Consider the following 24,737-nt stretch of genomic DNA (forward strand, 5'->3'; position numbering starts at 1 on the left):
CAATCCCTATCTGTCTGTCTATCTATCTATCTATCTATCTATCTATCTATCTATCTATCTATCTATCTATCTATCTATCTATCTATCTATCTATCTATCTATCTATCTATCTATCTATCTATCTATCTATCTATCTATCTATCTATCTGTCTATCTATCTATCTATCTATCTATCTATCTATCTATCTATCTATCTATCTATCTATCTATCTATCTGTCTGTCTGTCTGTCTGTCTGTCTATCTATCTATCTATCTATTTTATTCAATTATCTATTTTCTTTATAGATTTATTCATACGCCGTAGTCAAAATACAGTGAATTTTCTTAATGAAGACAATTAACATAATTTCCTTTGTGTCTTTTGATTAAGGTTCAAACAAAGTAACACCATCAAGATTCAAGCGTTTGTTTGATTTTAGAAAACTTGCCAACTTTACTTGAAATTAGGTTTGTATATATCATATGTTTGATGATTTATTAGGAGCTTTTTATTTTCATAGGAACAGTGGGTCCTCTGTTGCTGCACCACAAAGGATAAATAACCAAAGTCAGCCATGCTGTATCTGATCAGTTATATAGTTTGACATGAATGCAGAGAAAAAGACACAAACACATACTCTGCTAAGCCAGTTCCATCTCACAGACTTTCAAACAATAGCAATAGTCATGCATCAGAAACAATAATTGCAGCTGAGTGTTTGTGCCTTATAAATTGTGGGTACGCACTGTCCACATTCGTGTGAGTGAGTCGTATGTGTGTGCTTGTATGAATCAGTTCACGGCCTTGTGTGCGTATATGTCCCTGAGCGTTCACACGTTCATACTTGAGCAGTGCGTGTGTGTGCAAATTGTAAAAGTATGAGCTTGTTAATTTCAATAAGGGACTTCGCCTTGTTGTGGTTTGGTGGGAGTGGAAGGAAAGGACTTGAAGTGGCCGACCAAGATCGCCAGAAATCTCCCAGAATTCCATCCCACTATCCAGTGCCAGCTTCCCCTCCGTCTCCCTTTCTCTCACATGTTGGTCTGCATCACCCTCTCTTCACGCAACCTCGCCATGGAACCATTTTCACAATTAATCTATTTATTTATGCATTCATCTTCTTAATTACTTTCCACTTCTTGCATGTTTTTCATGCAACTTGCCTCATCATGGAGCAGCTGGGAGGCGTGGCCGGCCGTATACGAGTGGAAACCAGTGATTTCATTCACTTGCGATACAGAGGGGAAAGTTAATCTTTAAAGAGAAGGAAAGACGGGAGGGCGGTAATAAAAATAACAACAGACTGAAAGACTGAAGACTGACTTCATAGATGTGTCTTTTTTCAGTCTCTCCTTTTTCTTCCAGTTTTCTGATGCTGAAATGAGATCCAGATCTGAATCAAGGAATGATTGGTAATGAAAGGATATGTGGAGGGGGTGGAAGGGAAAGAAAAAGGGATTTATTTTTGTCCTGACTCACACTCCACCACACTGAGACCCTCTAACACCCCCCCCCCCCCCCCCCCCCCCCCCACCGGGTGATGGCCACACGGATGACTCACACTTGGGTATTACAAACACACGCTCATGCATATGTTTTAATTTAGTTTACTGCTTTACACAGAAGACATGACAAAAAGCTGGATTTAACCCAAAAAAAAAAAATGGAATAAATAGATAAAGCAGACAGATCTAGAGTTTATTTGATAAGTTTGACCAACCGAATAAGCATCGATTTAATTAGTCCAACTTTGTTTCCCGAAAGGTTTTGAGAATTTTAAACACACATTAAAGATTTTTATGTAAATCAAAATAGGAGAAAGGCAACATATTAGTGTTGGCAATATGATTTGTGTTTCTTTTTTAATGTATGCCCATTTTGAATTTGATGCCAGTTTGTTCCAGTTTCAAAAGGAAAAACACAGATATACATCTATTTCCAGAAAACCCTGGGAAGTTTTAAAAAATGTGACGAAAAAAAAGAACATGTCATTTCTAAATTAGTGAGTCTTTATCCAGACACAAGTAGAAAGGTAATTATTTTCAGCATCGACACCTAATGGCCAACATACTCAGAAATAAATTGATTAATTAGAAATAAAATTATATTAAAAAGAAGGGTGAAAGGAAAAGACAGATGAGCAGTATTTTTTTTGGACGAATCTACAATCAGCTCATAATTGAGTGTAAAAGCAGCAACCAACAAAAACTTATTCTTCCCATGCTAGCACGGGTTGTGGTTCACCACTTTGTTTCAAACTCTGTCAGAGAATCAATTATAAAATTTAAAACAAATACTTTTCTGTGCACTGCTGCATCCAGAAATGCAAGCTGAAACTTCCACTACAGTCTCAGGAAGAAGCCATATATCAGTTTGTCACGGAAACAGAGTTCTCTGGGCAAGAGCTCATCTTAGATGGGCCGAAAGAGAGTGGACACGTGTTCTGTGGTCAGATGAGTCCATGTTTCAGTTTCTTTTGATAAAAAAAAAAACTACATGCCAAACATGAGAAAGACCATTAAGGCCATTATTATCAAAATGTACTAAAGTCAGTATTTGTCATGGTATGGGGGTGTATCAGTGTCGATGACATGTGTGACATGCATATGTGTGACAGTACCATTGATGCAGACGCATTGTTTGGAAATTCGGAGAAACACATGCCACCGCCAAGGTGACGTCTCCTCCCAAGAAGTAAGTGGTTGTTTCACCAAGAGAATGCCTGACCTTGTACTGCGTGACTTACAACACTGTGGCTTCAGAGACAGTCCAGATCTGTCTGGGTGAAAATGTATGGATCATCACAGTGATGAGAATTAGACAACAACTACCACAAGCTGCTAATCATCTGAAATGTTTTGGTTTTTTTTTAGCGAGAATGAAAACAGATTTCTCTGAAAAGAAGACTGAGTGAACACAATGGTAGCATCTTCATACAAACCTTTTTTCCATGAGTTGCTGGGATGTTTTTTGTTTTACATTTGTTTATGCATTTGAAAAACAATTCATTTGATCAGTGAAAACACCAATAATCCTTTCTTTTGTTCTTGTGTCTGTTAAATAAAGGTTCAAGCAATTTTATGGAATGCAGATATAATTTTTCTATGCATGTTCTATCGTTAGCAGAAACTTCTCAACTTTTCTGGAAATGGGGTTTGTAATTGCAGGAGCTCACTGGAACTTACAGGAGCAAATTTTGTTCAAAAAGGACACTTAACTTTCTCCAAAAGTCCACACAAAGATCTTGCACTCATGTATTGTAGTATGTTTAAACTAACACACCCTTCCAGTCTGCCAGGCAGGAAGAGACACACTCAGCTGGGCATTGTGTGGAAGGGGGCATGCCACTTGGCCTCTCTGTCTTTCACATACACATATGCACACAGTGCTGGGTCAGTCAGGCATCGCTCCTAACAACCGGCGCCTGGGTCTCATGTTTCCATGGCAATCTGTACCAGCAATCTTCCCACGGTGGCAGCGGAACCCGGCGCTAAGTGTTGCAAGAAGCCGTGCGTGTGTGAGTGAGTACGAGAGTATAGAGAGCGCTATCTTGTCCGCTGAAGAGCACAGATGTTCAGACACTCACTGGGCTGATTTCTCACTTGACCCCTCCCTGCTTGCCCTCATCTCTGCACACATTGGCACTCACACAGGACTGGTTGAAACAGTTTGGAACAAGTCGGGTTTAAATGCCTCAATTCTGTTAAATTTTTGTTGATGTTGCGATCTCAGATAAAAATGCAGCCAAATCTGGGTCCAAAATTGCATCTTACAAAGCCAAACATTCAGCAGTTGCATGGTTGAATAATTCTTATAGTTATTCTTTGAACTAGGGTACGTAAAGGGTATTATAAAGAAAAAAAAATAGTGTTGGTAAAGTGTTTAAATGTAGTTAATTAGCATTGATGATAGTTTATCAAGCTATGTGTTTGATAATTCATGTTAATGGCAATGTTAAATGGGTTCAAATGTGCATCATTTTCCAATTTCTCACAGGGTGTGTTGCTGATCACTGCGTTTTTTTTTCAATAACATACTTCCAAAAAGTAGCTTCGTTACGAGATTCTCCAATTCACCTGTGTGAGTTTTAGGCAGAGTGCATCATCCCAACTCTCTCCCAGTTCATAATTCCCACAGTCCTCTCTTCTCTCCTCCCCCACCTCCTGCTGCCATTGTTGGACAAAATTAAAAAGAGCTGAGAAAGACAAAGAGAAAGGAGGATAGAAAATAGGAAGGAAGGAAAGCAGGACGAGTTTGGAGGCTAATTGACTGAGGATGACTGAGCAAAAGGGTGGAAAGATGGGACTGAGGGGGGTGTGGTGGAAGGGAAGGAGGGTGACAAGCCAGGGAAGGGTAGATTAAAGGGAGGGAGGAGGTACAGGGAGAGGAGGCGGGGGAGCCGAAACTGGCAGCCCTGCCCCAACTGGCAAAGTCCTATTTTGTCATTGGGTGGCTGTGACGGAGAGAGTGAGCCAAGAGAGACATAACAAGGAAATAAACTATGATTGGATGCCACTGATGGAGTAAAAGACTAAAGCAGCTTGTGAATTTTCTTAGTTGTCATGGGCCCTTGGGGGTTGATCAAGTGGCACCACTGACTCACACAGAAAAGGACTGAGGGCACATGAAGAAACAACAAAAGAAACAAACGCAAGTGACACGAAGTAACTAAGGACAACAAGGCTTTTATAAGAGCACAAGACAGACTTGTGCTGAGAGTGAGGGGCACGCAGGGAGAAGCTTGACAGTGTTTAGTGCCTTCAAGAAGCACAGAGAGCAACCAACAAGACTCATATATCCGTGTACCTAACCATCGATCATCATCCGTCCAGCCAGGGAGGAAAGGCCAGAGAAATGAAGAGACCTCACGACTACAGCTCCCCAGACTCGGACACAGACGAGTTTATTGACGTGGGACAAGAAGACAGCTATTGGTGAGCATCTGCCAACCACACCTGAGGCTGAAACACGTTCCCTCCAATCACACTTTACAGGGAAATTATACTGCTGCTTTTAGTGGCTCAAGATACATTTACTCTAAACATGTCTTGCAGCGAGATGTGGGTGTTACGCATCATTCAAGTTCAAAGACTGTGGGAAAGAGGCTCCCAGAGGCTGATGTGGTATCTAGAAAATACATAAAGCAATGAAGAATTAGCTTTTCACATTCTTCAAAGCTTTCAGCATTTAGACCAAAGTTTTTACAGCGACACAAAAGCTGTCTAATGAGCCGGAGTTGAAATCTGTCACAATCGTTAATTCAAAAATAAGTTTTCATTGTGTTCAACGAAACACCGCTTTCCAGCGCTTTTAGATAAATGTCAGTCAACACATAAAATTCATTACAAAAATACAAGGCAACATTTGTGGGAGATATACTAAGATGGGATAAGGTCATAAAAAATATATTTTTAATGTATTTAATAAATTAAATATGATTATATTAAATGCATGGATAACATTTTTGGAATGTATTAAATACCTCAGGTTATTTTGAAATTTTAACTTATTGTTATGCAGACTTCAGGCATCTATAAGTCATGTTTTATTCTTAACTTAAACAGATAACATTTTAAATGAACACTAGAGCAACAAAGAAGGACTTTTTTCAAATAATTTAATATTTGTATAGTTTTTCGAGAGTTTCTAAAGTGCATTAATCTTGTCAGGTTTGTTGTAAGCTGACACAGGAAACTGTTTTTTTTTGTGTGTTTTCATTCCTTGTGCTTATTGGCACAAACTGAAATACTTCTGAAAGAACGGCTCTTTGAACCCCTCAATGCAAAAGTGACCTACAATGCCAAGCTCCTTAAGCCCAGACCAGTTCATATGACTTGTTTCAGTGTTGCGGAAAATGACCGATAAGCGATAAAATGACTCTGAACACAGCCCAGTCTTTTTAAAAGTCAATAATTCATTGAGGTTCATATGTTTCTTGGCTAGAACTACACACATCTGGATTCTGGGAAACATTTGTGAAAGTGCATTTGCAACATTGGTGTAGAAAAATTTGCTCACTGACGTACCGTTTACATCACAAATTCTAAGCAAGCCAGTAACACTGAAGACGGTTTTGATTAATTAAACTGCTGTGTGACATGCAAACAGAAGACAGCTCTGCCTTTTCAAGTCAGCCCCATCAAACATAAACCTAAACAAAAACACTCAGCTGAGTTGGCAGGCCTCATGTTAAAATCTAATAGACATGAAATAAGTCTGGTGGGGCAGTTTGAAGGAAACTCCAAGCTGTCAAGCTCTTTCAGGCCTGTAAGATGAGAGTTTACAAACAAACACAATCCATATTGAGTGACTGTACTTGGAGGAGCTCAGCTCCCATGCTGCATGTCGGAGCTCCATGCGAGCGAAAGCATCGCCCCAAGGCTATATAATCATCTTTCTAAAAGTGCTTTCACTTGAATGGAAAGGAGAACAGCATATCATTTCACTGACACTAATGTCCAAAAACGCATTAAACTAAAAACTATTCTCATCTTCCCTGCTTTCCTACGCTGTTCTGTGCCCAAAAAACAAATTAGATTGAAGAGAGCTGATGTGCCATCCTGTCTCTGTGTCAGATTAAGGAGAGTAATAATAACAACATGCAGGAGACTCAAAGTTCCAGCATTTTTTCTCTGTAAATGCAACTCTCTCATCTTCTCTGTTTTTTCTCTATCTCCACGATACAGCCCAGTCACTGGGTCCATGTCTCCAGGCAGCGCCTCGCAGATTCTGGCCCGAAAGAAGAGAAGAGGGGTGAGTAGACCCTTGGATCTTCATCTTTTTATTCCACTCTCTTTGGTTGGCTCTGAACGCCCCTAAGCTCCTTTTGTTCTGTAGATCATAGAGAAAAGGCGCAGAGACCGGATCAACCACAGCCTGTCAGAACTGCGGAGGCTGGTGCCCAGTGCATTTGAGAAACAGGTATTTGCTTATAAGAATTTCTTGAAAAAATGTTTTAAATCACTTTCATAAGTGGATAATGACATCAGCTCCATAAATCAGTGTGGTATGGATTAAAATGTTGACAATTTTGCCTCAAGGGTTCCTCCAAATTGGAGAAAGCAGAGATTCTGCAGATGACTGTGGACCATCTGAAACTGCTGCATGCCATGGGAGGAAAAGGTACAAGGACACAAAAGTTCTTGAAACATTGATGGACAGAGAAATTAGAATGGCTCAAAAAGAAGTCCTTTTTTTCTTTGTTTTTGACTACTCATTCTAAGACTAATTCTGTTGTTCCCTCTCAGGATACTTTGATGCAAGGGCTCTGGCAGTTGACTACAGGACCCTGGGCTTCAGGGAGTGTGTTGGAGAAGTGGTACGGTACCTCAGCTCACTGGAGGGAGATTCCCCAGATCCTATTGGAGCTCGCCTTGTCTCCCACCTCTCCCATTGTGCAAGTGAGCTGGACCCTCTCCTCCTTCAGTCGCCACCTGCTTCCACCCTGCCCTTCCCTCCTTGGACCTGGACCCCCTTCCCTCAGATCGCTCCAGGCTCACCTGCTCCCTCCTCATCCCCTTTCTCTGGTGGGCGAAGAGATCTCGCCCTACTGGGGAGCTACCCGTCACCTGCCTCTCTCCGCCTCGCTCCCCTAGCTGGCTGCCAGCAGGGTGCACCACCACTCCTTGCGCCATCAGCTCTGGCCTCTGTCCACAGGTTGCCCTCTCTCACAGCGTCTTCAACCCTGGCCCCCTCCAGACTGACCCAACCTTCCCCTCACAGCACCACCAGGGTTTCGCCTCTACCTCTTCCCACTCCTTCATCTTCCTCTCCTTCTACCTCCGCTTCTACTTCATCATCCTCTGCCCCTACACAAGTCTCTTTCCGGCCCTTTGCACCTCTGGGGTCTCCCACAGCCCAGCGCAGGGGCTTGAGTGGATCAGCCAAGGCAGCCTCGGGATGGGGGACTGAAATCGGAGCTTTCTGAGGATCACCTCTGAGTTCGTCTTCCAAACAAACTCTGTCCGGTGGACATGGAGCTTCCATATGCACCATGTAGCAAATATGATACCTTCGGGGAAAGACACATTGAACCTTTGATGATTGTCTCTGCTTTTGAGGGACTCTAAAAGCCATATCAGAGGATGAGTGAAGTTTCAGATTACTACAATCACATATGATGGAATGTAAAGGAATAGACTAGAATAATTCATGTTCTTGACTGAGAGTTATAGACATAGAGTACCCAGCAGAGCCATATACACAGTAATAAACTCAGATGGTTTGGGTTTTTACTGATCTTTGAACTGTGATATTTTTTTTTTGTAAAACATTTATACATCTGATCAAAATTTCCATTTCTGAAGAATGTTTGACAAAGCCTTCATAAACACAAAGTGCCTTTACTGTTGTGCACGTACTCTGTTTTTTCTGAGGCTGTTTGAGTTCATGCAAGCATATATTTGAAGCTACTGTCGATACAAACAGCAAAGCATTGGTAAAAAGATATTGAAAAAAAGCCTATGTTCCCCATTTATCCATATCACTCAAGTCTGCAAACACTGCATGTTCTCCAGCCATAACCCCTTTCAGCATGTAAGCTGTCTCCAGTGAAGGCTGGTGGGAGCTGTGGTCTCGTGGCTGCGGAGGATAAACATGGTGGGAGATGGTGATGTTTTTGGGATGCCGCGGCGAGGCAAACAGACCCATCACTGTGCCCTCTAATTGACATTCCCCTGTAATTAACTTTACCCTCATATCAGCCCATGTATCTTCCTCTCCTCCGCTGTCTCTTTGCCATTCTTTCTCTCCAATCTTGTGGTACACCAGCGGATATCTTCTCTCCCTGTTTGTCTGAGCCACTGTCTCCTCAACAATGGACAGACAGTAAAGATGAGGGCAAGAGGGAGGAATGAAGAGAGGGGAAGACAAAGGAAAAGATCTGAAGGGCTGTGGTCAAGTGACTGATTCGGTGTAGACGTTCAATAACATTGTTAGGGTGGGAGACAGGGTTAGGGGTAGATGAGAGGGACTGTGAAGCTTTAAGAAATGGTGTGAATCATAGAGAGTTGGCCATCGCATACAGAGCACACAAGTCATCCCCAAACAGTGATGAATGATAGTTGCAAAGAGTTGTTTCTTTAGAAGATTATTTGTGCCGTGCTTCACCAAAGCCGTTTGCTCGGGATGAGAGAAGACTTTTGTGTGTTTACTGCAGGCAAGCGCTTTTATCTACTTCAGGATGCAATGCTTGTGGTCTGGGGTCCAAAAATGTGTGTGTTCCGCAAGTGCATATTGTTTATGTGAGTGTGCTAGTGTGTGCTTGAGCCAGTGTTGAGCTCTTTCATTCCCTTTGTGTGTGTGTGTGTGTGCTTTACTGAATGTTTTGTTTATGCGTGTGTGTGTGTGTGGGTGTGTGCGCACGCGCGCGCGTGTGTGTAATGTGAGTATTCAGGACTGGCGTCAGGACTGAACCGCGGTGATGGCGTGGCTCTCGTGCGAGGCCGGCTGGCGGTCAGACGGACGGTATGGTGGTGGAATGTTTGTGAAGGGTGCGTGCACACATGCATGGTTACACACACAGACAACACACACACACACAAGCTGGCTGGCACTATTCTAGCCTCTGAGCGGAGGAGCCAGAGTCACCACCACAGCTTCCAGGAAGGACAACCACAGTCACACTGCACTGGATTTCCCACGGGGGGAGGGAAGGCGAAGAGGGAGCAGCAAGGAGGGAGGGAAGGGAACAACAGAGGAAGAAGGAGGGAAGTGTTGTGTATATGAGGAAAAGGAATATGGAAGCTGAAATAGGAAAAGAGGAGGGCTCAGTCAGCAGGGTGGAGGTAGAAGGGAGAAGAAGGGAGGGAAGTGAGAACATTTTTATAGGCTACAAGAGATACCTTGGACAAAACCAGCCACTAATCAGCATAGCACGCATGTACAGAAGGGGTTGCTTTAGGAGCTTGAGCCTCTGCCTCTTAATGTCCAAAGTGCCCTTTTGAGAGGACCTTTGAAATTTTAACAATTAGTGAACATTTTTTTTAACAACGCTTCAATTCATATTTTGATTAAATAATAATTTATTTATAAATTAAAATATCTGCTGCCACCAAAGCGGAATGTCAGCTATGGCTGTCACGTAAAGTTTCACGTGAAGAAACGGTGCATGGAGGTCACTTTAATGGTGACGGTTATTTATGATCTCCAAACTATTCAGCTGATGTTGAAAAATGAATAAAGGTTTATCTTATTTCATTTTATTTGAATAATATATTTTCAGGGCCTTTTAAACAAACATGATTTTGAAATTGCTAGATTAAACTTATTATTGCTCAATTCCATTCCCATAATATTGCAGCTTAGCTCTGAAAATGAGCTGAAAATAACTAAGAGAAAGAACATCGTTTACAAAATACATTTTCACATTGGGTAATATGTTTCCTGTCCAATCCTGGCTGGCAGTAGCCTTGTTCGCTCAAAAGTTCCCCTTTCCTTGATATAAGCCTGCTACCATGCATAATAATTCACCTGACTGTTCCCATAATGGTAATAGGTTAATAGATTCCATCTCTTTCAAATCTTGTTCCATGTGTCTTCTCTTTATTTATTTTTTATTTTTTGGAGTCCCTGCCCCTCCAAAGGTCTGCACAGCCCTGCAGCACAGTCTCAGATAAAGAGGTCAGACAGCTCATACGTCCCATGCAGAACACTGGAGGAATGGAGGAACCCGTTCTGCCTACTTGTGGGGTGGGTCTTTAGAGCTAATGTACATGCATTGTGTGCAAACTGATGAAATGAGAAACTAGAGCAATCTATGAGGAAAAGTTGTCCAGCTTCTCTGAGCAGCCACTAACATCCAGTATTGCTACAACAGTGACTTTAAATAAAATAACGTACTTACTAACTTAACTTTACTTTAACAGCAAAGATCACATGCAAGTGGAAGAATACAAATTCTAATGTACTCATTATCTGTCGCTTGCAATAAAATTGGACAGGGCCAGCTGGTTGAGCTGTGGCTCTTGCATTGTAGTTGCTACAAGCCCATCTAGCCATAGCAGTTACTGCTAAGCTGCGAATAAAGGCCAGTCTAGCCAGTAACGCTCGTGGCTGTCTTGCAGCTACAGCCGGCAGCATCCATGGCCACAAAGGTCAGCCAGGGTCACTGCAAAGCAGGCCACCCTAGCTGCTAGAAGCTCCAGCTGTGGCAAGCCACTAGCAGTGCATTCCTTATATTGTGAAAAGTGATAGAAGTGCTCAGTTTTCTCTTTGTTTCAGAGAACAAACCACAGCATAGCAGAGACAGATTGAACAGGTAAGGTCACTGTCATCTGTTGGCAGGTGGAAATGTGTACAAGGCTGGATTTGCTCATTCAAGGATCGTCTTATACTGAATAAGACGAAAACGACTGTGTCATACCTCAAGCTGTTTTAAGGTCATGATTCTTTTTATTTTTTGTGAAAGACGTGAGTTTTTAATCGATTTTTAGTTTCATAATAGATTATCATTATTTTCTTTTTTTTTTTTAGATTATTGGATTATTATAACTATTGGATTAACTTCAGGGTAAGCATAATCCACCCCTTCCAAACAACCAAATATATAAATTTAGCATCTACTGTGACAGACTATGTCTACCAATCACACTGCAGTAATAGTAATGTAATTCAGTCTATAAACCTAAAAAACAAATGCAAAATTGCCATCACAAACACAGCAAAACCAGACAAATAAGATATTACTGAGAAAATGTCTGGCCAGTATACACCTGGCTGTATTGGACTGGCGACCTGTCCAGGGTGTATCCTGCCTCTCTTCAAATGACAGCTGGGATAGACTCCAGGCTCCTCCACCCTGAGTTGGATTAAGGTGGTTTATATGTAGTTGAGTGACCCCTGCTGTCATATTTACAAAAGTGCAAACTACAAATTCCAAATAAAGTAGGAATTGCATTGACAGAACGCTTTTGTTTCAACCAAAATTCAAACAAAAGAAATACACCAGCTTCACGTTTTTTCTTCTTAGTAATATTAAAGTTTAGCTCATTAAAACATTCCTATACACAACAGCAAAACAATCTCATTGGCCTTTTTTTCTTTCACCTTTCATTCATATTTTTGTGGGAAAATTAGACGATGCAGTCACTGAACAATAATTACTTTCTCATGCAATTGTTTGTAAAATATGTTTATCATAACTGACATATTTCAGGTACACAGTTTTTCAAGTTTTCCTGGTTGGGCCTCAGTCTCAGTACAATTTAATCTTGGTTACTCTGTAGTCTCGGTGTAGATGGTCTTGACTTTACATTACATGGTGTGGGATTTCATTGTCATCTTGACACTCTTCAGACAACAGAGGCGCCTGTGATTTCAGCAACAAATGCATTGTCAGCTATGCACAATGATGAATTCTACATATATACTACCTTAGTCCGTAAACATCTAATTTAGAATTCATTTTGGAGCTTCTTGGTCTCTTGATAATTAAAACGTGTGCATGCATTACTCATCTGGTTGATGACGTAGCTGTAAAACTGGCTGTTGGGATCCTCAGTCCAGATCATCTGACATAACTCGGCGTTTGAATATGGGAGATCTACTGCCAATTACCCTATAAACCTCCTTAATCTAGTCTGTAGTAGAGAAGAACAGCTATCGCTGCCTGTCCTATAGGCTGGGCATGATATAGCCTTGAAAATATGAGACTCTTGAATGAAATCAAGCCGTTTAAAGGCAGAAATAAACTTTCAGTCTCAAGCTAGGAGCCATCATTTTTTGTCAGGCAAAAAACAGCTGTAATGATGAGTAAAGTAATAAAGTATTGTGGAGGGTAGGAATAACTAGTTGGCCTATAGCACAATATAATTATTGAATGAATCGCAACAATTTTACAACAGAGTCAACATCCTAATGTTAAGATAGGGGCTGGAGTGTGTTTTTGGTAGTTAATAAACTGCTGTGATTGTTTATAAGGCTCTTTTTTTTTCATCGAATAACACATTGTAGGGATGTTTTATTTTTTGGGAAAGGGGGTGTTGTAACTGCTATGGTTTGAGACTGTTCATGTAGTGTCTTGGCCACCCCCTGACAGGGCATAACAGTCTGGCTCACTCTTGGCACACAGCTTTATATCATACATGTGTGTATATTTAAAAGGCATATTTGATATCAAACAAGCTTTGTTAACCTTTACGGTGTTGCTAATTCTAACAATCTACTACCCTGTTTAGGTAAAGAAACAGTTGCCTGCAGCAGCCAGCTGATGCCTTTATGTGAAAGCTGGTGAGTATTTCTGCCACCTGCTGGTGACCACCTGCTGGTGGCAGAAACAGAAAGCTGTGTCTGCTACTGCAAACTCGAACAAATCCTGGGGATCCTCTTACTCTTTTAATTTAGTCAATAAAACTAAGTCAAGGTCCAGTGCTTATTTCAAGCTCCCCAAGAATGATTGCAGATAAGACTTCCTATCTGGCTTGAGCTTGCTCCCTCTCAGTTTATTCCCTTTTGGTTTGTTACTGCTATGCATTGTGGAGTTTCATCTCCAGGATCAGTGTTGGCTGCAAATCTCCTTGCAAATTACAGACCAATTACCAATTTCCCCTTTATTTGTAAAATCCTTGAAAATATGGTTTGAAAAATGTGGTTTGTGTCAGACATTTTGATATTCTCACAGATAGGTTTGCTTGAAAATGGATGCAGATTTTGTTATTTAATGAGTTTTCCTCATACACAACAGAATTGGGTGAGTATTTTCTGCCTCTAGATTCAGATATAAGTGGCTTGATGTCATCACCTTTGTCCATAGTGATATTTTGAGGGGCTTTGGCACGCCATACTTTCACTATTGTGATAAAACATTAGCAACACCACTGTCTCAATTTACTATTGCTCTTGACTTTAAAGACGTCTCCAAAACACTTTTAAAAGCCTCTAGCCGATCCAAAATAACGTAGCACAAGTTTAGGGATGGGAATTGTTATGAATTTAGCAATTCTGGTTATTATTATCGATATTGCTTATCGATTTGGTTCCTTATCGGTTCTTTCTCTCATCCAGTTATATATAGTACAAATGGTACTATATATAGTACCACTTTCATTCACACTTTCATTCAAGTATGCACCAACATTTTATCTATTTTCGCCTCTGTCATTTTACTTTTCCCAGCATCGATGAAAGGGGTAGCTACAGGTATGCAGGAGCCTGCCTCACTCTTGCCGTCCACGTCAACTAAATGTTAATATCAGATGGAAATTATTCATACATTCGCTAACATTATTACAATCAACAGGACCTGGAAGTTACCTGGGACGTTTGAGACACTGTGCCACAGGCTCCCCCGAGAGTTGCCACTATCGATTAGCAGGTGTCAAAGACTTTACATTCGTGCAAAGTAATTTGCTGTGTGGTCAAATGTTTCAGCAAGTTTGAGGTATTTCCCCCCTTTTATGTGATCAAAGCTCTGCACGTGTTGCAACTGACCCTGGTATTGTCCTTTGTGGTGAAATATAACCAAACTTTGGAGCGCTACTGCCTCGACGCCATGTCAGAAACATTCTGAGCCAAAATAAAAAGCGTACACATGACGTCATCGCGCAAATGCGTCAAACGTTAGCAGAACCTATAAACGGGGTCGTTAGGCAGGCGGGATTAACGGTTCCACGGAATCCAACCACTGGGAGCCGGTTCTCTGTTCCCCTTCCTACACAAGTTTGGATGAGAATTATCAGAGAGATAATACTCATCTAATTATTGCTTATCTTCATTGGCTTCCAGTTGAATACAAATAATAATTAATGGGTCCAGGAGGCTCAGGATTTTATACAGATAGAAAAAAATATATCAATGCTGAATTATCTTGACTGTTTTACTGCTCTCATTTACACACACAAACCCACACGAACAGTAAAACTGTGAAGAGAGACAGAATATTTCTCTCTACTGAACCCTCTCTGTCTTTTAGAGTGCTGTCACACAGTTCCTCTTGGAGAAGCCTGACACCACATTGGCCAGTTGATTAACTTTGGCAGGAGAAGCCATGGTGATGACGCGCTTCAGATAGCAGCGGCGCCTACAACACAAAATCAACAACATTTTTGATTAAGCACAAATGACTTAGTATGGAGTATCTATCACCTGATTAATAAATGTTAAATCATGCATTATATCCAAAAAATATTTTAATAACAAATACATATTTTACATGACTTGTGTTTAAGCAGGTTAAATAAGAAATACTGTACCAGTAATTACGATCAGAAAAGTTTTCATTCACGTATGTGTAGAATTGGCAGTTAGGATCTTCAGTGCAGGTTTTCTGACAGGTTTGAGCATTTTCCATCAATTCAAATTTAATGTCAGAACCTCGGAAATCTAGTTCTTCATATGCCACCTTAGCCCAGTCTGTTAACAGAGATGAATATGGTTAAATTTCTGCAGCACACGAGACTAACAATGCGAATATGCCAGATATTCACGTCCAGATTGGTTACGGTTAGATTAATATTAGACTTTACAATAACCAAATCTGAAATATTAGCTTCTTGAACTTGTCCAACGTCCAGTAAAGTGTTATTATAAATTATTAAAGTCAAATGATGAAAGTCACTATGACATAAAAATGGCCTTTTGCTGGATTCAGAACTCCATGACAGAAAAATGTTGGGCCAACTGATCTAGAAATGTTTGATTCTTAAAGTGATGATTCAAGTTGAAAATGACTGACCATCTAACAGACTGAATGGAATTAGCACCCAATGACCCATGCTGTTGACTGGGAATATGTCTTTGTATTTTGAGCCTTTTTCTGTTAAAATTATAACTTAAGAAAGAGTTTTCAGCATGGGTTTGGATGTGGTCCAACCAGTAATTCTGGCACTTTTTAAAATCTGTTCCTATGAGTAACGATGCAGCAGAGTTGTTTATAAGATGGAGCAGCTTTCCCAAAGCCAAATAATGCCTGGAATAAAACCCCAAATCCAGACAAGTGGAAGAGGATGTAAACGAGAAGCAAAATGGAGACAAAGGAAGAGAAAATTTAAACCATCTTTTCTTACAATAATCAACGGGAATGTGAGGTCACAGGCAAATAATAACTTGTTTGGAACGTTGACGAAGACAAACCGGGAATATCAGGAATGGATTATTATGTGCAATACAGAGACATGGCTACAGCAGGGTATACTGTCACATAGTCTATGTGCTTAATAGTGCTACATACTGTCATCAAGCTGGCAGAAGCGTGCTGGCATTCCTGAGGTGATTCCCTCTTTTGGTTTGGCCACCATTTCATTTGGATTGTTCTTTAAATAACAGTTGAATTCATTACTGCAAAAATAAAGAAAATTATCTGAATAGACGTTTCTAAATTCTGCCTTATGAAGAGAGAACAGAATTTACTGAAAAGTGGAATCAGTCAGTCAAGTACAGTTAGGATAATGCTTGAATGAGCACCAATGATATTAATAACCACTCGCTGTATGTTGAATATTACACTATTTGTTAAAAGTGGTATATGTAAAAATAATTATAATAAATAAATGAATGAATACATTTATTTCACTCTATGAGGAACTTATAGTACCTGAGAAAAGAAAAGTAGGTGCACTGTGGATGAGCAGAGCACAGGAACTGACAGTGTTCAGGAGAGACAGCCTTCAGCATCTGAAGGTCACTTCCTTCGATGTCAGTGACTGGGAAAAACTTGTTCTGACAATCTGTATTAAACAAAGGCAATACAACCAGTAAACGTGTACAAATAAGTGCAGACAGTTGCCCTAAAGCCAAGACTATAGCTATGACTGTGTACCTGCATGAAGGTGTTGAGTTTTTGTTGTTTTTAGGGAAAATCCAGATATGACGCCAGCCTTTCTTTCTACAATGGGAGTCCTAGGTACGTTCCAGCTGAATTTAAGATGACACTTATACCTAGAACAGATCAAGAAATGACACTGTTAACTTATGACTACTACATCATCCAGTAAAGATCATTTAGCCAGAGCTACACTGTCTTCATTACACTTAATGTATTCACTTACTGTATTTTCTAACAGGGAGAAATAATATCTGCAGGTACTTTGTCATGTTTAAAAAAGGAGCCACATGATGTCACTCATTTCTTCTTCTCTTTTCAGATTTAAGCATAAGTTGTGTAAAAAGGATACTGCATCTATCACTTATTCCACCTTAAATGTACCTCAAAATATGAACATATTTGATGCTATGAATAAACACAATAGTTTATCTACAGTATATTACATTTACAAGGCCTAAATTCATGAATGAATAAGTAAATTAGAAAATGTAGTGAAAACGTAATTTACATACAAGAACTCAATGATGACATACTTTATTTTACTAGTCCTTTTTTAAATCTATTTGGCTTTATATTTACACATTTGTTCATTTGTTTCTGTACATATTCCCTTGTTTATTTTTCATTTGCTTTAACATTTCTTATTTTTTGTGGCACTCTTATTATTCCATATCCAAGTGGGGATGCAAAAGGAGAATGTGGCTGCCCCCTTGGGGTTGGTTATAGTATCAAACTGTGTCTGTGGATCTGCTGACACTGCCTGAGCTTTATTAGTATGTTCTTGTGTTTTGTTTTGTTTGTTTTTTCACTTAAAACATTCACTTACTTACCATCAGTTATAGATATTCACATCTGATCTTGTTTAAATTTCTGTCATAGTGTGACTTCTTTAGCCAGGACATAGTACAAGTTGGTAACTGTTTATAATATTACTTTCTCCTTTATAAACAGTTAATCCCACAAACCTTTCTATACTGAGGTTTATCTTAAATGTGGACATTACTTGTCCCTTCACAAGACCTTGCTTAAAAATAAGAAAACATTTTAGCAACACAACATATATAATACTGTAACACTATGTAATCCATATTTGCCTGTAAATCTGTGGTGTGAAATCCCCATTTAGAAAAGTAAAGAACTGGCAGGCGGGATCCTGAGTGCAGGCTCTCTGACACTCCTCATAGTCTGTTGTGAACAAGGATTTGTAGTCTGATCCAAAGAAGTCCACATTCTGGTACACCTGAGACAGACAAGGTTCTGGCACAGAGAACAGTAACACAGACAAAGACTGTGAAGCTGAAGGTGGACATAACATGACTACAACATGAGCAATGGTTATGGTTGTGAGCCTACCTGAGTCGGGGTTGCAGAGTTTGAGAGAAAAGCCAGATGTGACGCCTTGTAGTGGAGTCTGAGAATTGGGCTTTCCAGATGTAGTGGATTTGAGATAGCAGTAGAAGTGCCTGAAAAGACGAGGTGAAAGTTTTCAAGTTTCATTTTGCTTATGTATATATCTATTTATATATATAGATATATACATACATACATGTATGTATTGTTTTTTAGATTTGTGTATATATATATATATATATATATATATATATATATATATATATATATATATATATATCTCCTCCAGAGTGACCTGCACCCTCCAGCAGGGAGGAGAGCCAGAGCCCCAAAGCAGAGTCATGTCCTTGGCCATAGTTACAGAGTGGACTATTGCCGCTAACAGATGAAGATATACCGGTGAAGGAGATGAGGAATATATATTTGTATATTTTATTTCTATTTCTATATTTTTTTTTCAATGCACCCTCACAGTTGCAACAAAAAACAATATAGAAAAGAATATCTCTGCAAAATCAATACATAAGAACAAAATCCAGATTTATTTAAAAAATAGTCCCACTCTTCATAAAGTCTATAATGCAATTAAGCAAAAAGCAAAAATATCTAATGCATTTTTTACTTTTTTTTGCCTCTTAAAGTACACATAATTTTGCTGATCTTTGGTTTCATTAAGCTTTCGAGTTTGTACAATTCAAGATGTATTGTCAATGTTTTATTTTCTGAAAGCATTTAAAAAAAAACTAAAAAACTTTTAACGCTTCCCTTGTGTGACTCTGTCAATGTAATACCTTTCATCTTTGGTCCAGTCAGCTCGAATGAAAGTAAAGAAGAGGCACGAAGGGTGCTGGGTGCACAGCAGCTGACAGTGCTCCACATCAGGAGAGTACAGAAATGTTATATCTGATCCTGGAAAATCCACATTCTCCAGGAACTCAGGTTGACATGCTGGAGAAAAGATAAAAGAGACAAAATTTACACGTACACAAATAAGAAATACAAAAATAAAGCCAGTTCTTTCATCACAAAATACTGCACAGTGTATGTTTTACTTTGACTAAAGGAAAGACTGCAGAGAGACAGCAGGCCCAATAAAACCAAATGGATAACCATCTTTTACTGCTGATATCCTGAAGAGAATTAAGCTACTGAACCAAAGCTACTGTCAAAGAAATGGCTCAGCAAATGCAAGTTAGCCAAAGGACAATTTTGCAATGTTGTGACGTTCTGTTTACACAGTTGATAAGGGACACCATCGATGACTTGCTTGCAGTGGTCCAATCCAAAGAGCAACAAACAAGAACAGAAACTAATGCTTTGATATAGTTTTGATATTTGAATAAAAATGTATGTCCTGAGAACATATCAAACACTTTAATAATTGTAATCCTTCCCTCCTATCGTTTTTTAAAATGTATTTATCTGTATTTAACTAAAAATTGCAGCTGTGCCAGACTTTGCACAACATAGTTGAAGTTTGACCTCTTTTCAACTTACTGTGTTACGTAAAGTTCTCATTAAAAAACAATGTATGAGTGCTCTGTGGCACCAAGACCTGAGGACAGTGTTTTATTTAGTTTTGATCTGTCATCTTATTTTCTCAAAGAAAAATAATAATTAAGCATTCGGTCCCCATTAAGATTAAAGGTGGCATGTTTGGAGAGCAATTGTGACTCATGTGTTAGCAGTATGTAAAACTAAAGAACCCAGACAAATTAAAAATGCTTAGAAGGTAAGAGAGTGCAACTGAGAGTTGTATTACATCACATGAAGTTAGTTGGTTCATTCTGTTTTGATGGTTTGCAGGTTTCCTCAAAAAGTTTGCTTTTTAACCAGTGGTGGGGCTTGGAACAACCTATTGATTCAAATCATTCTTAATATCAGGAATGCAGTCTAAGACACTGCTGTTGAAAATAGCATTGGCTATTTGGATATTGTGTCGCTTGCCATGACAGACCAGATATGTGTCAAGAAACTCCAGCCACATTTCAATAGCATCTAACCAACTTATGGCCCCTAACACAGACCTAATAAAACATCAGAAGTGCAAATAGGCTGAAGTAAGGGTCTGTGTGGATAATGAACTGAAAATAATAAAAACAGACACAACTGGAATTCATTTTTCAGTTTATTTTTCTTCCTCAGAGAACCTTCCATAAAGTAAGTCACATGTAATTTACTTTAGAAAATTATCAAGCACAGCAAAGGTGAGAGAAAAAGTGCAAAGCAAGGAGTGGTTACATAATAACATAACAGCAGATTCAAAGTTTGAATCTCAGAGGTCTTTCAGCATCTCCTGTCCTGGTGTCTCCTTCCAGGTAGGAGGCCAGGTGGCTTTGATGCTGGGTCTGCTCTTCAGACTGTTATAGTAAGCTGCCAGTTTAGGGAAATGCTCCTCTGATAACCTAAAGACAGAAGAAGCGTTGGTGTGGGACATTTTCTAGCATTCATTATTGGTTATCCATCTATTCATCGTTGGACCAGAAATTATTTCTGATCATTCGACCTGCTTACCCAAAACGGAAGACATAAGCAATCGCTGGGTAAACGATTACATCAGCCAGTGAAAAGGTCTTTCCTGCGAGGAAACTGCCTGATCCCTGAAAGTCAGAGCAAAACAATGATATTAGGTTCATTCTGCATACAAGTTGTGAATCACTTATTGAGATAAGAGTTAGAGCAAGTTAGGAAGACAAGTCAAAACACAAAATGCTGCTGAGGACCTACCTGTAGGTACCCCTCCCACATTTTGAGCTCAGCTTTTAGAGCCTCTCTGTTTCTCTTCACAGCAGAGTCGTGCCTCTCTCCCTCTGGGACCTTCCAGTTGTAATAGATCACGTTCGCTGTAAAATGTCCAACAGTCATTTAGTTAAAGCCACTCATGAAGCATGACAACTTTGAGTGATATCAATAAAATATGTCTGCTCACTGGACAACAATCACACCCACATGTGCTAATCACTTTCATTTCCCTTTAGCAGCAGTGGGTGGGATCATTCAGGATATTGCGTGATATCAGTTACATACTGTATATAAAATACTTTGACCCTGCTGTGCCCAAGTTGATTGTAAGTGACTGGGAGCTCAACTCTTATATTTTCACCCCTCCCCCGCAAAAACAAAATGGGAGTGCTATATCTTGTGACTTAGCAGCAGTGCAAGCCAGTCTGAGCATGTGATCCTTTGTGGGATTCATTTATGACCTTTCATTATCTCTGCCTGTTGTGAGGGTTGCGCTCTATGGAATTGCTGCATTGCGTCATGCCTTAATTGTGCAGAGCTCATTAGTGGATGGCATGTGTTTTGAACCAGTTTGGTCTCCGGAGCGGCTGATGTTAGGCTGCCTCTGAGGAGGCTGACTGAAGACATTGCGTCTCAGTGGCTTTAAGGTGGCGGATTGGCGTTTGATGTTGCCAAGAGTAATGCGGTTCCAGGTCTCTCAAGGAATACCTCCGAGTGACAACAACAGCAACTCATTATGACATTATGGCGGTATTGTCGAGAAAGAGTGGTAGAAGTTGGATTTTCAGGGTCAAACGGTATGCCTGGCCTTGCAGAACGCTGATACAATTTTTTTTTACATGTCAGGACATACATACCCATTTTTTCGCCGAGCGAGAGGCCCTCAAACATGCGCTGGTACATGAGTGCCACCTCAGCGGGGCAGTCAGGGATCAGTTTGTTTCCCTGTGACTTGAACTGGTTCTGTTGTTGGATACATGAAAAGAGCAGCTGTTATGAAGAGCTCCGGTTTCTTTTCCTCTGCGGTGTAGGATGTCTTATTGTCTGCAAGGCTTTGTGAGGCATGCAAGGTTGAGCAACCCTCCCACTCATTAACCCCTTGGTAACATTTGGCTGAATAAAACTTTATGCAGGGCCAAGGCAGGTTCTCACCTCCAGGTACAAGCAGGCAGCGTAGGACTCATTCAGGACATTGTTCCCATGTTTGAAGGCAGGAAGCTTGAAGGCAGGAAGATAGCAGAAAGGTATAACTTAGAATTAATTATTCTAGGTTTAAGCATTCCTATTTGCATCAGAAAGTGTATGTGAGTCAATGCACTTCAGGACAAACATACAATGACATTATTTCTATAAGAGTTTGAATGATTTCTAAAGTAATGAAAAGCAGGAAATGAACTTACCTGCCCCCTGGGATTGATATCTAAAACTTGCTGCGACTTGTGCTCCATTTTCTCAAAGGAAAGCTGTTTCTGGTTGTATCCCTGCAGGTTCTTCTCCTCCAGAGTGACCTGCACCCTCCAGCAGGGAGGAGAGCCAGAGCCCCAAAGCAGAGTCATGTCCTTGGCCATAGTTACAGAGTGGACTGTTGCCGCTAACAGATGAAGGTATGCTGGTGAAGGAGGTGAGGAATGAGTCTAGAATGCTGCACAAGCCTGGTTTTATAACAAGCTCCGACGCTCAACATCCGGATTGGAGGAAGAATGTCCCATCCCATTTTTTTTTATGACCAAAGATCAGTGACTCAAGACCGTTGAGATGGTTCACATTCATTCTAAAGACGTGAAACTGCACTCCTTCTGGTCATGCAGAGCAAAATGACGTGACAGTTAAAGTCTAGAACTTCCATCTGTTCTGTTTAAATCAACACCTAATTCAGAGGATTATGGTCCCATCTGCTTGTATCCAAAAGGAATGCTAAAGTTTTGTGAGAGGCGGAGACTTCTCTTGCTTTGCATTGCTGCTCTTTGATTTTCAGTGCAGTATGGGGAAAAGTGAAAAACTCCAATTCAAAATCAAAGACGTTCAATTTGATATAAGAGTGGAAAATGTAATGGTACCTATTGAAATTATCATTAATACAGAGCAAACTCTTTACAGTCCAACCTGAACATTAAACCGTTGTTTGTCATGGTGAGAAATCTTTATAAAACATTTTTTAATAAAAACAGTCAAGCCTCAAGAAAAAGTGTGTGCTCAATTGAAGGTAACAATATAAGTATTTGGGTTACATTTCCATCTGTACTCCCTCTAGTTGAGCCATTGCAAGATGAATAAGGATCTTGTCATTGCAGCGGCTCTATCGTGCAAGTTTTACTCCTTTTTTCATACCTGCAAACACAACTATGAAAATGTTCATCTTTTAATAACTGACAGAATTGTCCCTCTGCATAGTTTTCATCTTAACACGTAAAATTGGGTTCTGTCTTACTGTTGCATGTGCACAAAATCCTGACAGCTCATAGTGACTCAGCACTTTTCATTCTCTCCTGCACACACTAAAAATGAGTATCCTTGCACAAACAAACACAAGCCTATAGTGTAACTGACACCACCAATCTGATTTATCTTACAAGTGATAGGTAACATATATGCACATACTGTATAAGGTGCTTATATGCACCTTATAAGGTGTTATCTCAATGGAAGAAATCAGCACACGGTGCAAGCTCATTGTGCATGTTGGCAGTTTTTTTAACCTGTCTTTGGTAGCGGAATGTTTGAAAAAACAAACTGTTTCCTAAGTGTTTGATAGAGTTTGCACTCTGTAGCACTAACTCTGATTATTTTAGTCTGCTGTAGCCTCAGAAAAACAACGTGTTGACAGAAAAACTCCTCCAGATATCACAAGATCATCATCATCATCACAACTTTATGTGTTGTAAAGAAAATGTCTCTTTCAACAACAACATTTTAAGCTTTGTTTTTTTTTACCTCATCTGTTTTTTTTCCATTTGAAGTTCTTGCCACTGAAAGAGAAAAACTCCACCCAAGTGTTTATCAGTATGCAGGCTAGAGTCTAATGAGTCCCGATGAGTATTTCCTGTGAGTGTGCGTGAGAGAGGCTTATTTCATGTTTGCTTTGACAGCAAAACAAAAACCTTTTCTTTTGGCGGAACGTGCAGTAGAGAGGAACAGGTGGAAAGGTTTGGCCTTTCGGGGGGCATTTTCACAAAACTATGTTCCTGTTCACCCTTTCTCAGTTTAAATGGCATCCTTTATTTTTCGTTTACTCTATGCCTGTTCAATTTAATGCTAGTCTCCTTTGTGCACCCATTGTAAAGAGAACGACTGCTTCATTCACCAACCCTGTATAAATAAAGGTTAAAAGAATGGATGAGAACACACACAGAGCTGCATTGTAGTTCTATGATACACACAGCAAACACACCAGCATGCTTCAAACTCTAAATCATGACTCTAAACCTTAGTCAGAACTTGTATCTTCACAAAAAAAAGTAAAATTTTAAACAACTTTTAGGCTATTTCTTTAGATATAAAGCAGGGCTTGTAGGAAGTCTTTCAGTAGCTCAGTTTGTTTTGCAGATATGGATTGTACAATCAATTAAGTATACAGTATTTGGCCAAATTAAAGTAGCTGGATCAGATGGAAAGACATAAAGGAAGCCCCAAGTGCACACAAGAATGCAAGAATGTCTTCTGGTGCTGCTCTACCTGTTTGTGAATGATATGAATCAATGTTTACTGAACAGAAAAAAAAACATTTCAACAAAAATCACACATAGGTTCTACTATTTAAAAGTAATACAGCTGACACATAGCATGGTGTTGATTCTCCAGGAGGCAGCACATTCAGTATAAAATGCAAATCATACAAAGGACACACTATTGAACACTGGGATTTATGCAAAGTCCTGACAACACAGGCCATTTGAGCTAGTATTCAA

At 39.9% G+C, this 24,737-nt stretch overlaps 3 protein-coding genes across 3 annotated transcripts; 1 reads left to right on the forward strand and 2 right to left on the reverse strand.

Annotated features, from left to right (window-relative positions):
* The first annotated feature begins 4,488 nt into the window (after nt 1-4,488).
* On the forward strand, nt 4,489-8,217 carry heyl (hes related family bHLH transcription factor with YRPW motif like). Its single transcript, XM_072370976.1, has 5 exons — nt 4,489-4,915; nt 6,668-6,734; nt 6,819-6,902; nt 7,022-7,103; nt 7,229-8,217. The coding sequence occupies exons 1-5, from the start codon at nt 4,836-4,838 to the stop codon at nt 7,906-7,908; spliced, it is 993 nt and encodes a 330-aa protein (XP_072227077.1). The 5' UTR covers nt 4,489-4,835; the 3' UTR covers nt 7,909-8,217.
* A 6,558-nt stretch (nt 8,218-14,775) lies between these two features.
* Nucleotides 14,776-19,274, reverse strand: LOC140274777 (coagulation factor XI-like). Its single transcript, XM_072370136.1, has 9 exons — nt 19,143-19,274; nt 18,882-19,038; nt 18,094-18,203; nt 17,835-17,997; nt 16,735-16,853; nt 16,510-16,642; nt 16,147-16,253; nt 15,170-15,329; nt 14,776-14,997 (listed from the first exon to the last, which is right to left on the reverse strand). The coding sequence occupies exons 1-9, from the start codon at nt 19,201-19,203 to the stop codon at nt 14,886-14,888; spliced, it is 1,122 nt and encodes a 373-aa protein (XP_072226237.1). The 5' UTR covers nt 19,204-19,274; the 3' UTR covers nt 14,776-14,885.
* Nucleotides 19,275-20,200: 926 nt separating this feature from the next.
* LOC140274794 (glutathione S-transferase A-like) lies at nt 20,201-22,496 on the reverse strand. Its single transcript, XM_072370158.1, has 6 exons — nt 22,233-22,496; nt 21,985-22,050; nt 21,690-21,795; nt 20,818-20,933; nt 20,605-20,690; nt 20,201-20,495 (listed from the first exon to the last, which is right to left on the reverse strand). The coding sequence occupies exons 1-6, from the start codon at nt 22,398-22,400 to the stop codon at nt 20,366-20,368; spliced, it is 672 nt and encodes a 223-aa protein (XP_072226259.1). The 5' UTR covers nt 22,401-22,496; the 3' UTR covers nt 20,201-20,365.
* Nucleotides 22,497-24,737: the final 2,241 nt, after the last annotated feature.

Source organism: Leuresthes tenuis, unplaced genomic scaffold (assembly GCF_036924035.1).
Source record: "Leuresthes tenuis unplaced genomic scaffold, fLeuTen1.0.hap1 SCAF_18, whole genome shotgun sequence".
Classification (NCBI taxonomy): Eukaryota; Metazoa; Chordata; class Actinopteri; order Atheriniformes; family Atherinopsidae; genus Leuresthes; species Leuresthes tenuis.

Excerpts from the sequence above, each read along its gene's own strand:
- LOC140274794 (XM_072370158.1), bottom strand. The coding sequence starts at position 22,400 with ATGGCCAAGGACATGACTCTGCTTTGGGGCTCTGGCTCTCCTCCCTGC. Across the intron at positions 20,934-21,689 it reads CTCGCTCGGCGAAAAAATGG|CGAACGTGATCTATTACAAC; the intron begins GTATGTATGTCC and ends GACATTTTACAG. Across the intron at positions 20,496-20,604 it reads GCTTATGTCTTCCGTTTTGG|GTTATCAGAGGAGCATTTCC; the intron begins GTAAGCAGGTCG and ends TTCTGTCTTTAG.
- LOC140274777 (XM_072370136.1), bottom strand. The coding sequence starts at position 19,203 with ATGGTTATCCATTTGGTTTTATTGGGCCTGCTGTCTCTCTGCAGTCTT. Across the intron at positions 19,039-19,142 it reads CAGTCTTTCCTTTAGTCAAA|CATGTCAACCTGAGTTCCTG; the intron begins GTAAAACATACA and ends TCTTTTCTCCAG. Across the intron at positions 16,254-16,509 it reads ACCTACTTTTCTTTTCTCAG|TAATGAATTCAACTGTTATT; the intron begins GTACTATAAGTT and ends TTATTTTTGCAG.
- heyl (XM_072370976.1), top strand. The coding sequence starts at position 4,836 with ATGAAGAGACCTCACGACTACAGCTCCCCAGACTCGGACACAGACGAG. Across the intron at positions 4,916-6,667 it reads GGACAAGAAGACAGCTATTG|CCCAGTCACTGGGTCCATGT; the intron begins GTGAGCATCTGC and ends TCCACGATACAG. Across the intron at positions 6,903-7,021 it reads CCAGTGCATTTGAGAAACAG|GGTTCCTCCAAATTGGAGAA; the intron begins GTATTTGCTTAT and ends TTTTGCCTCAAG.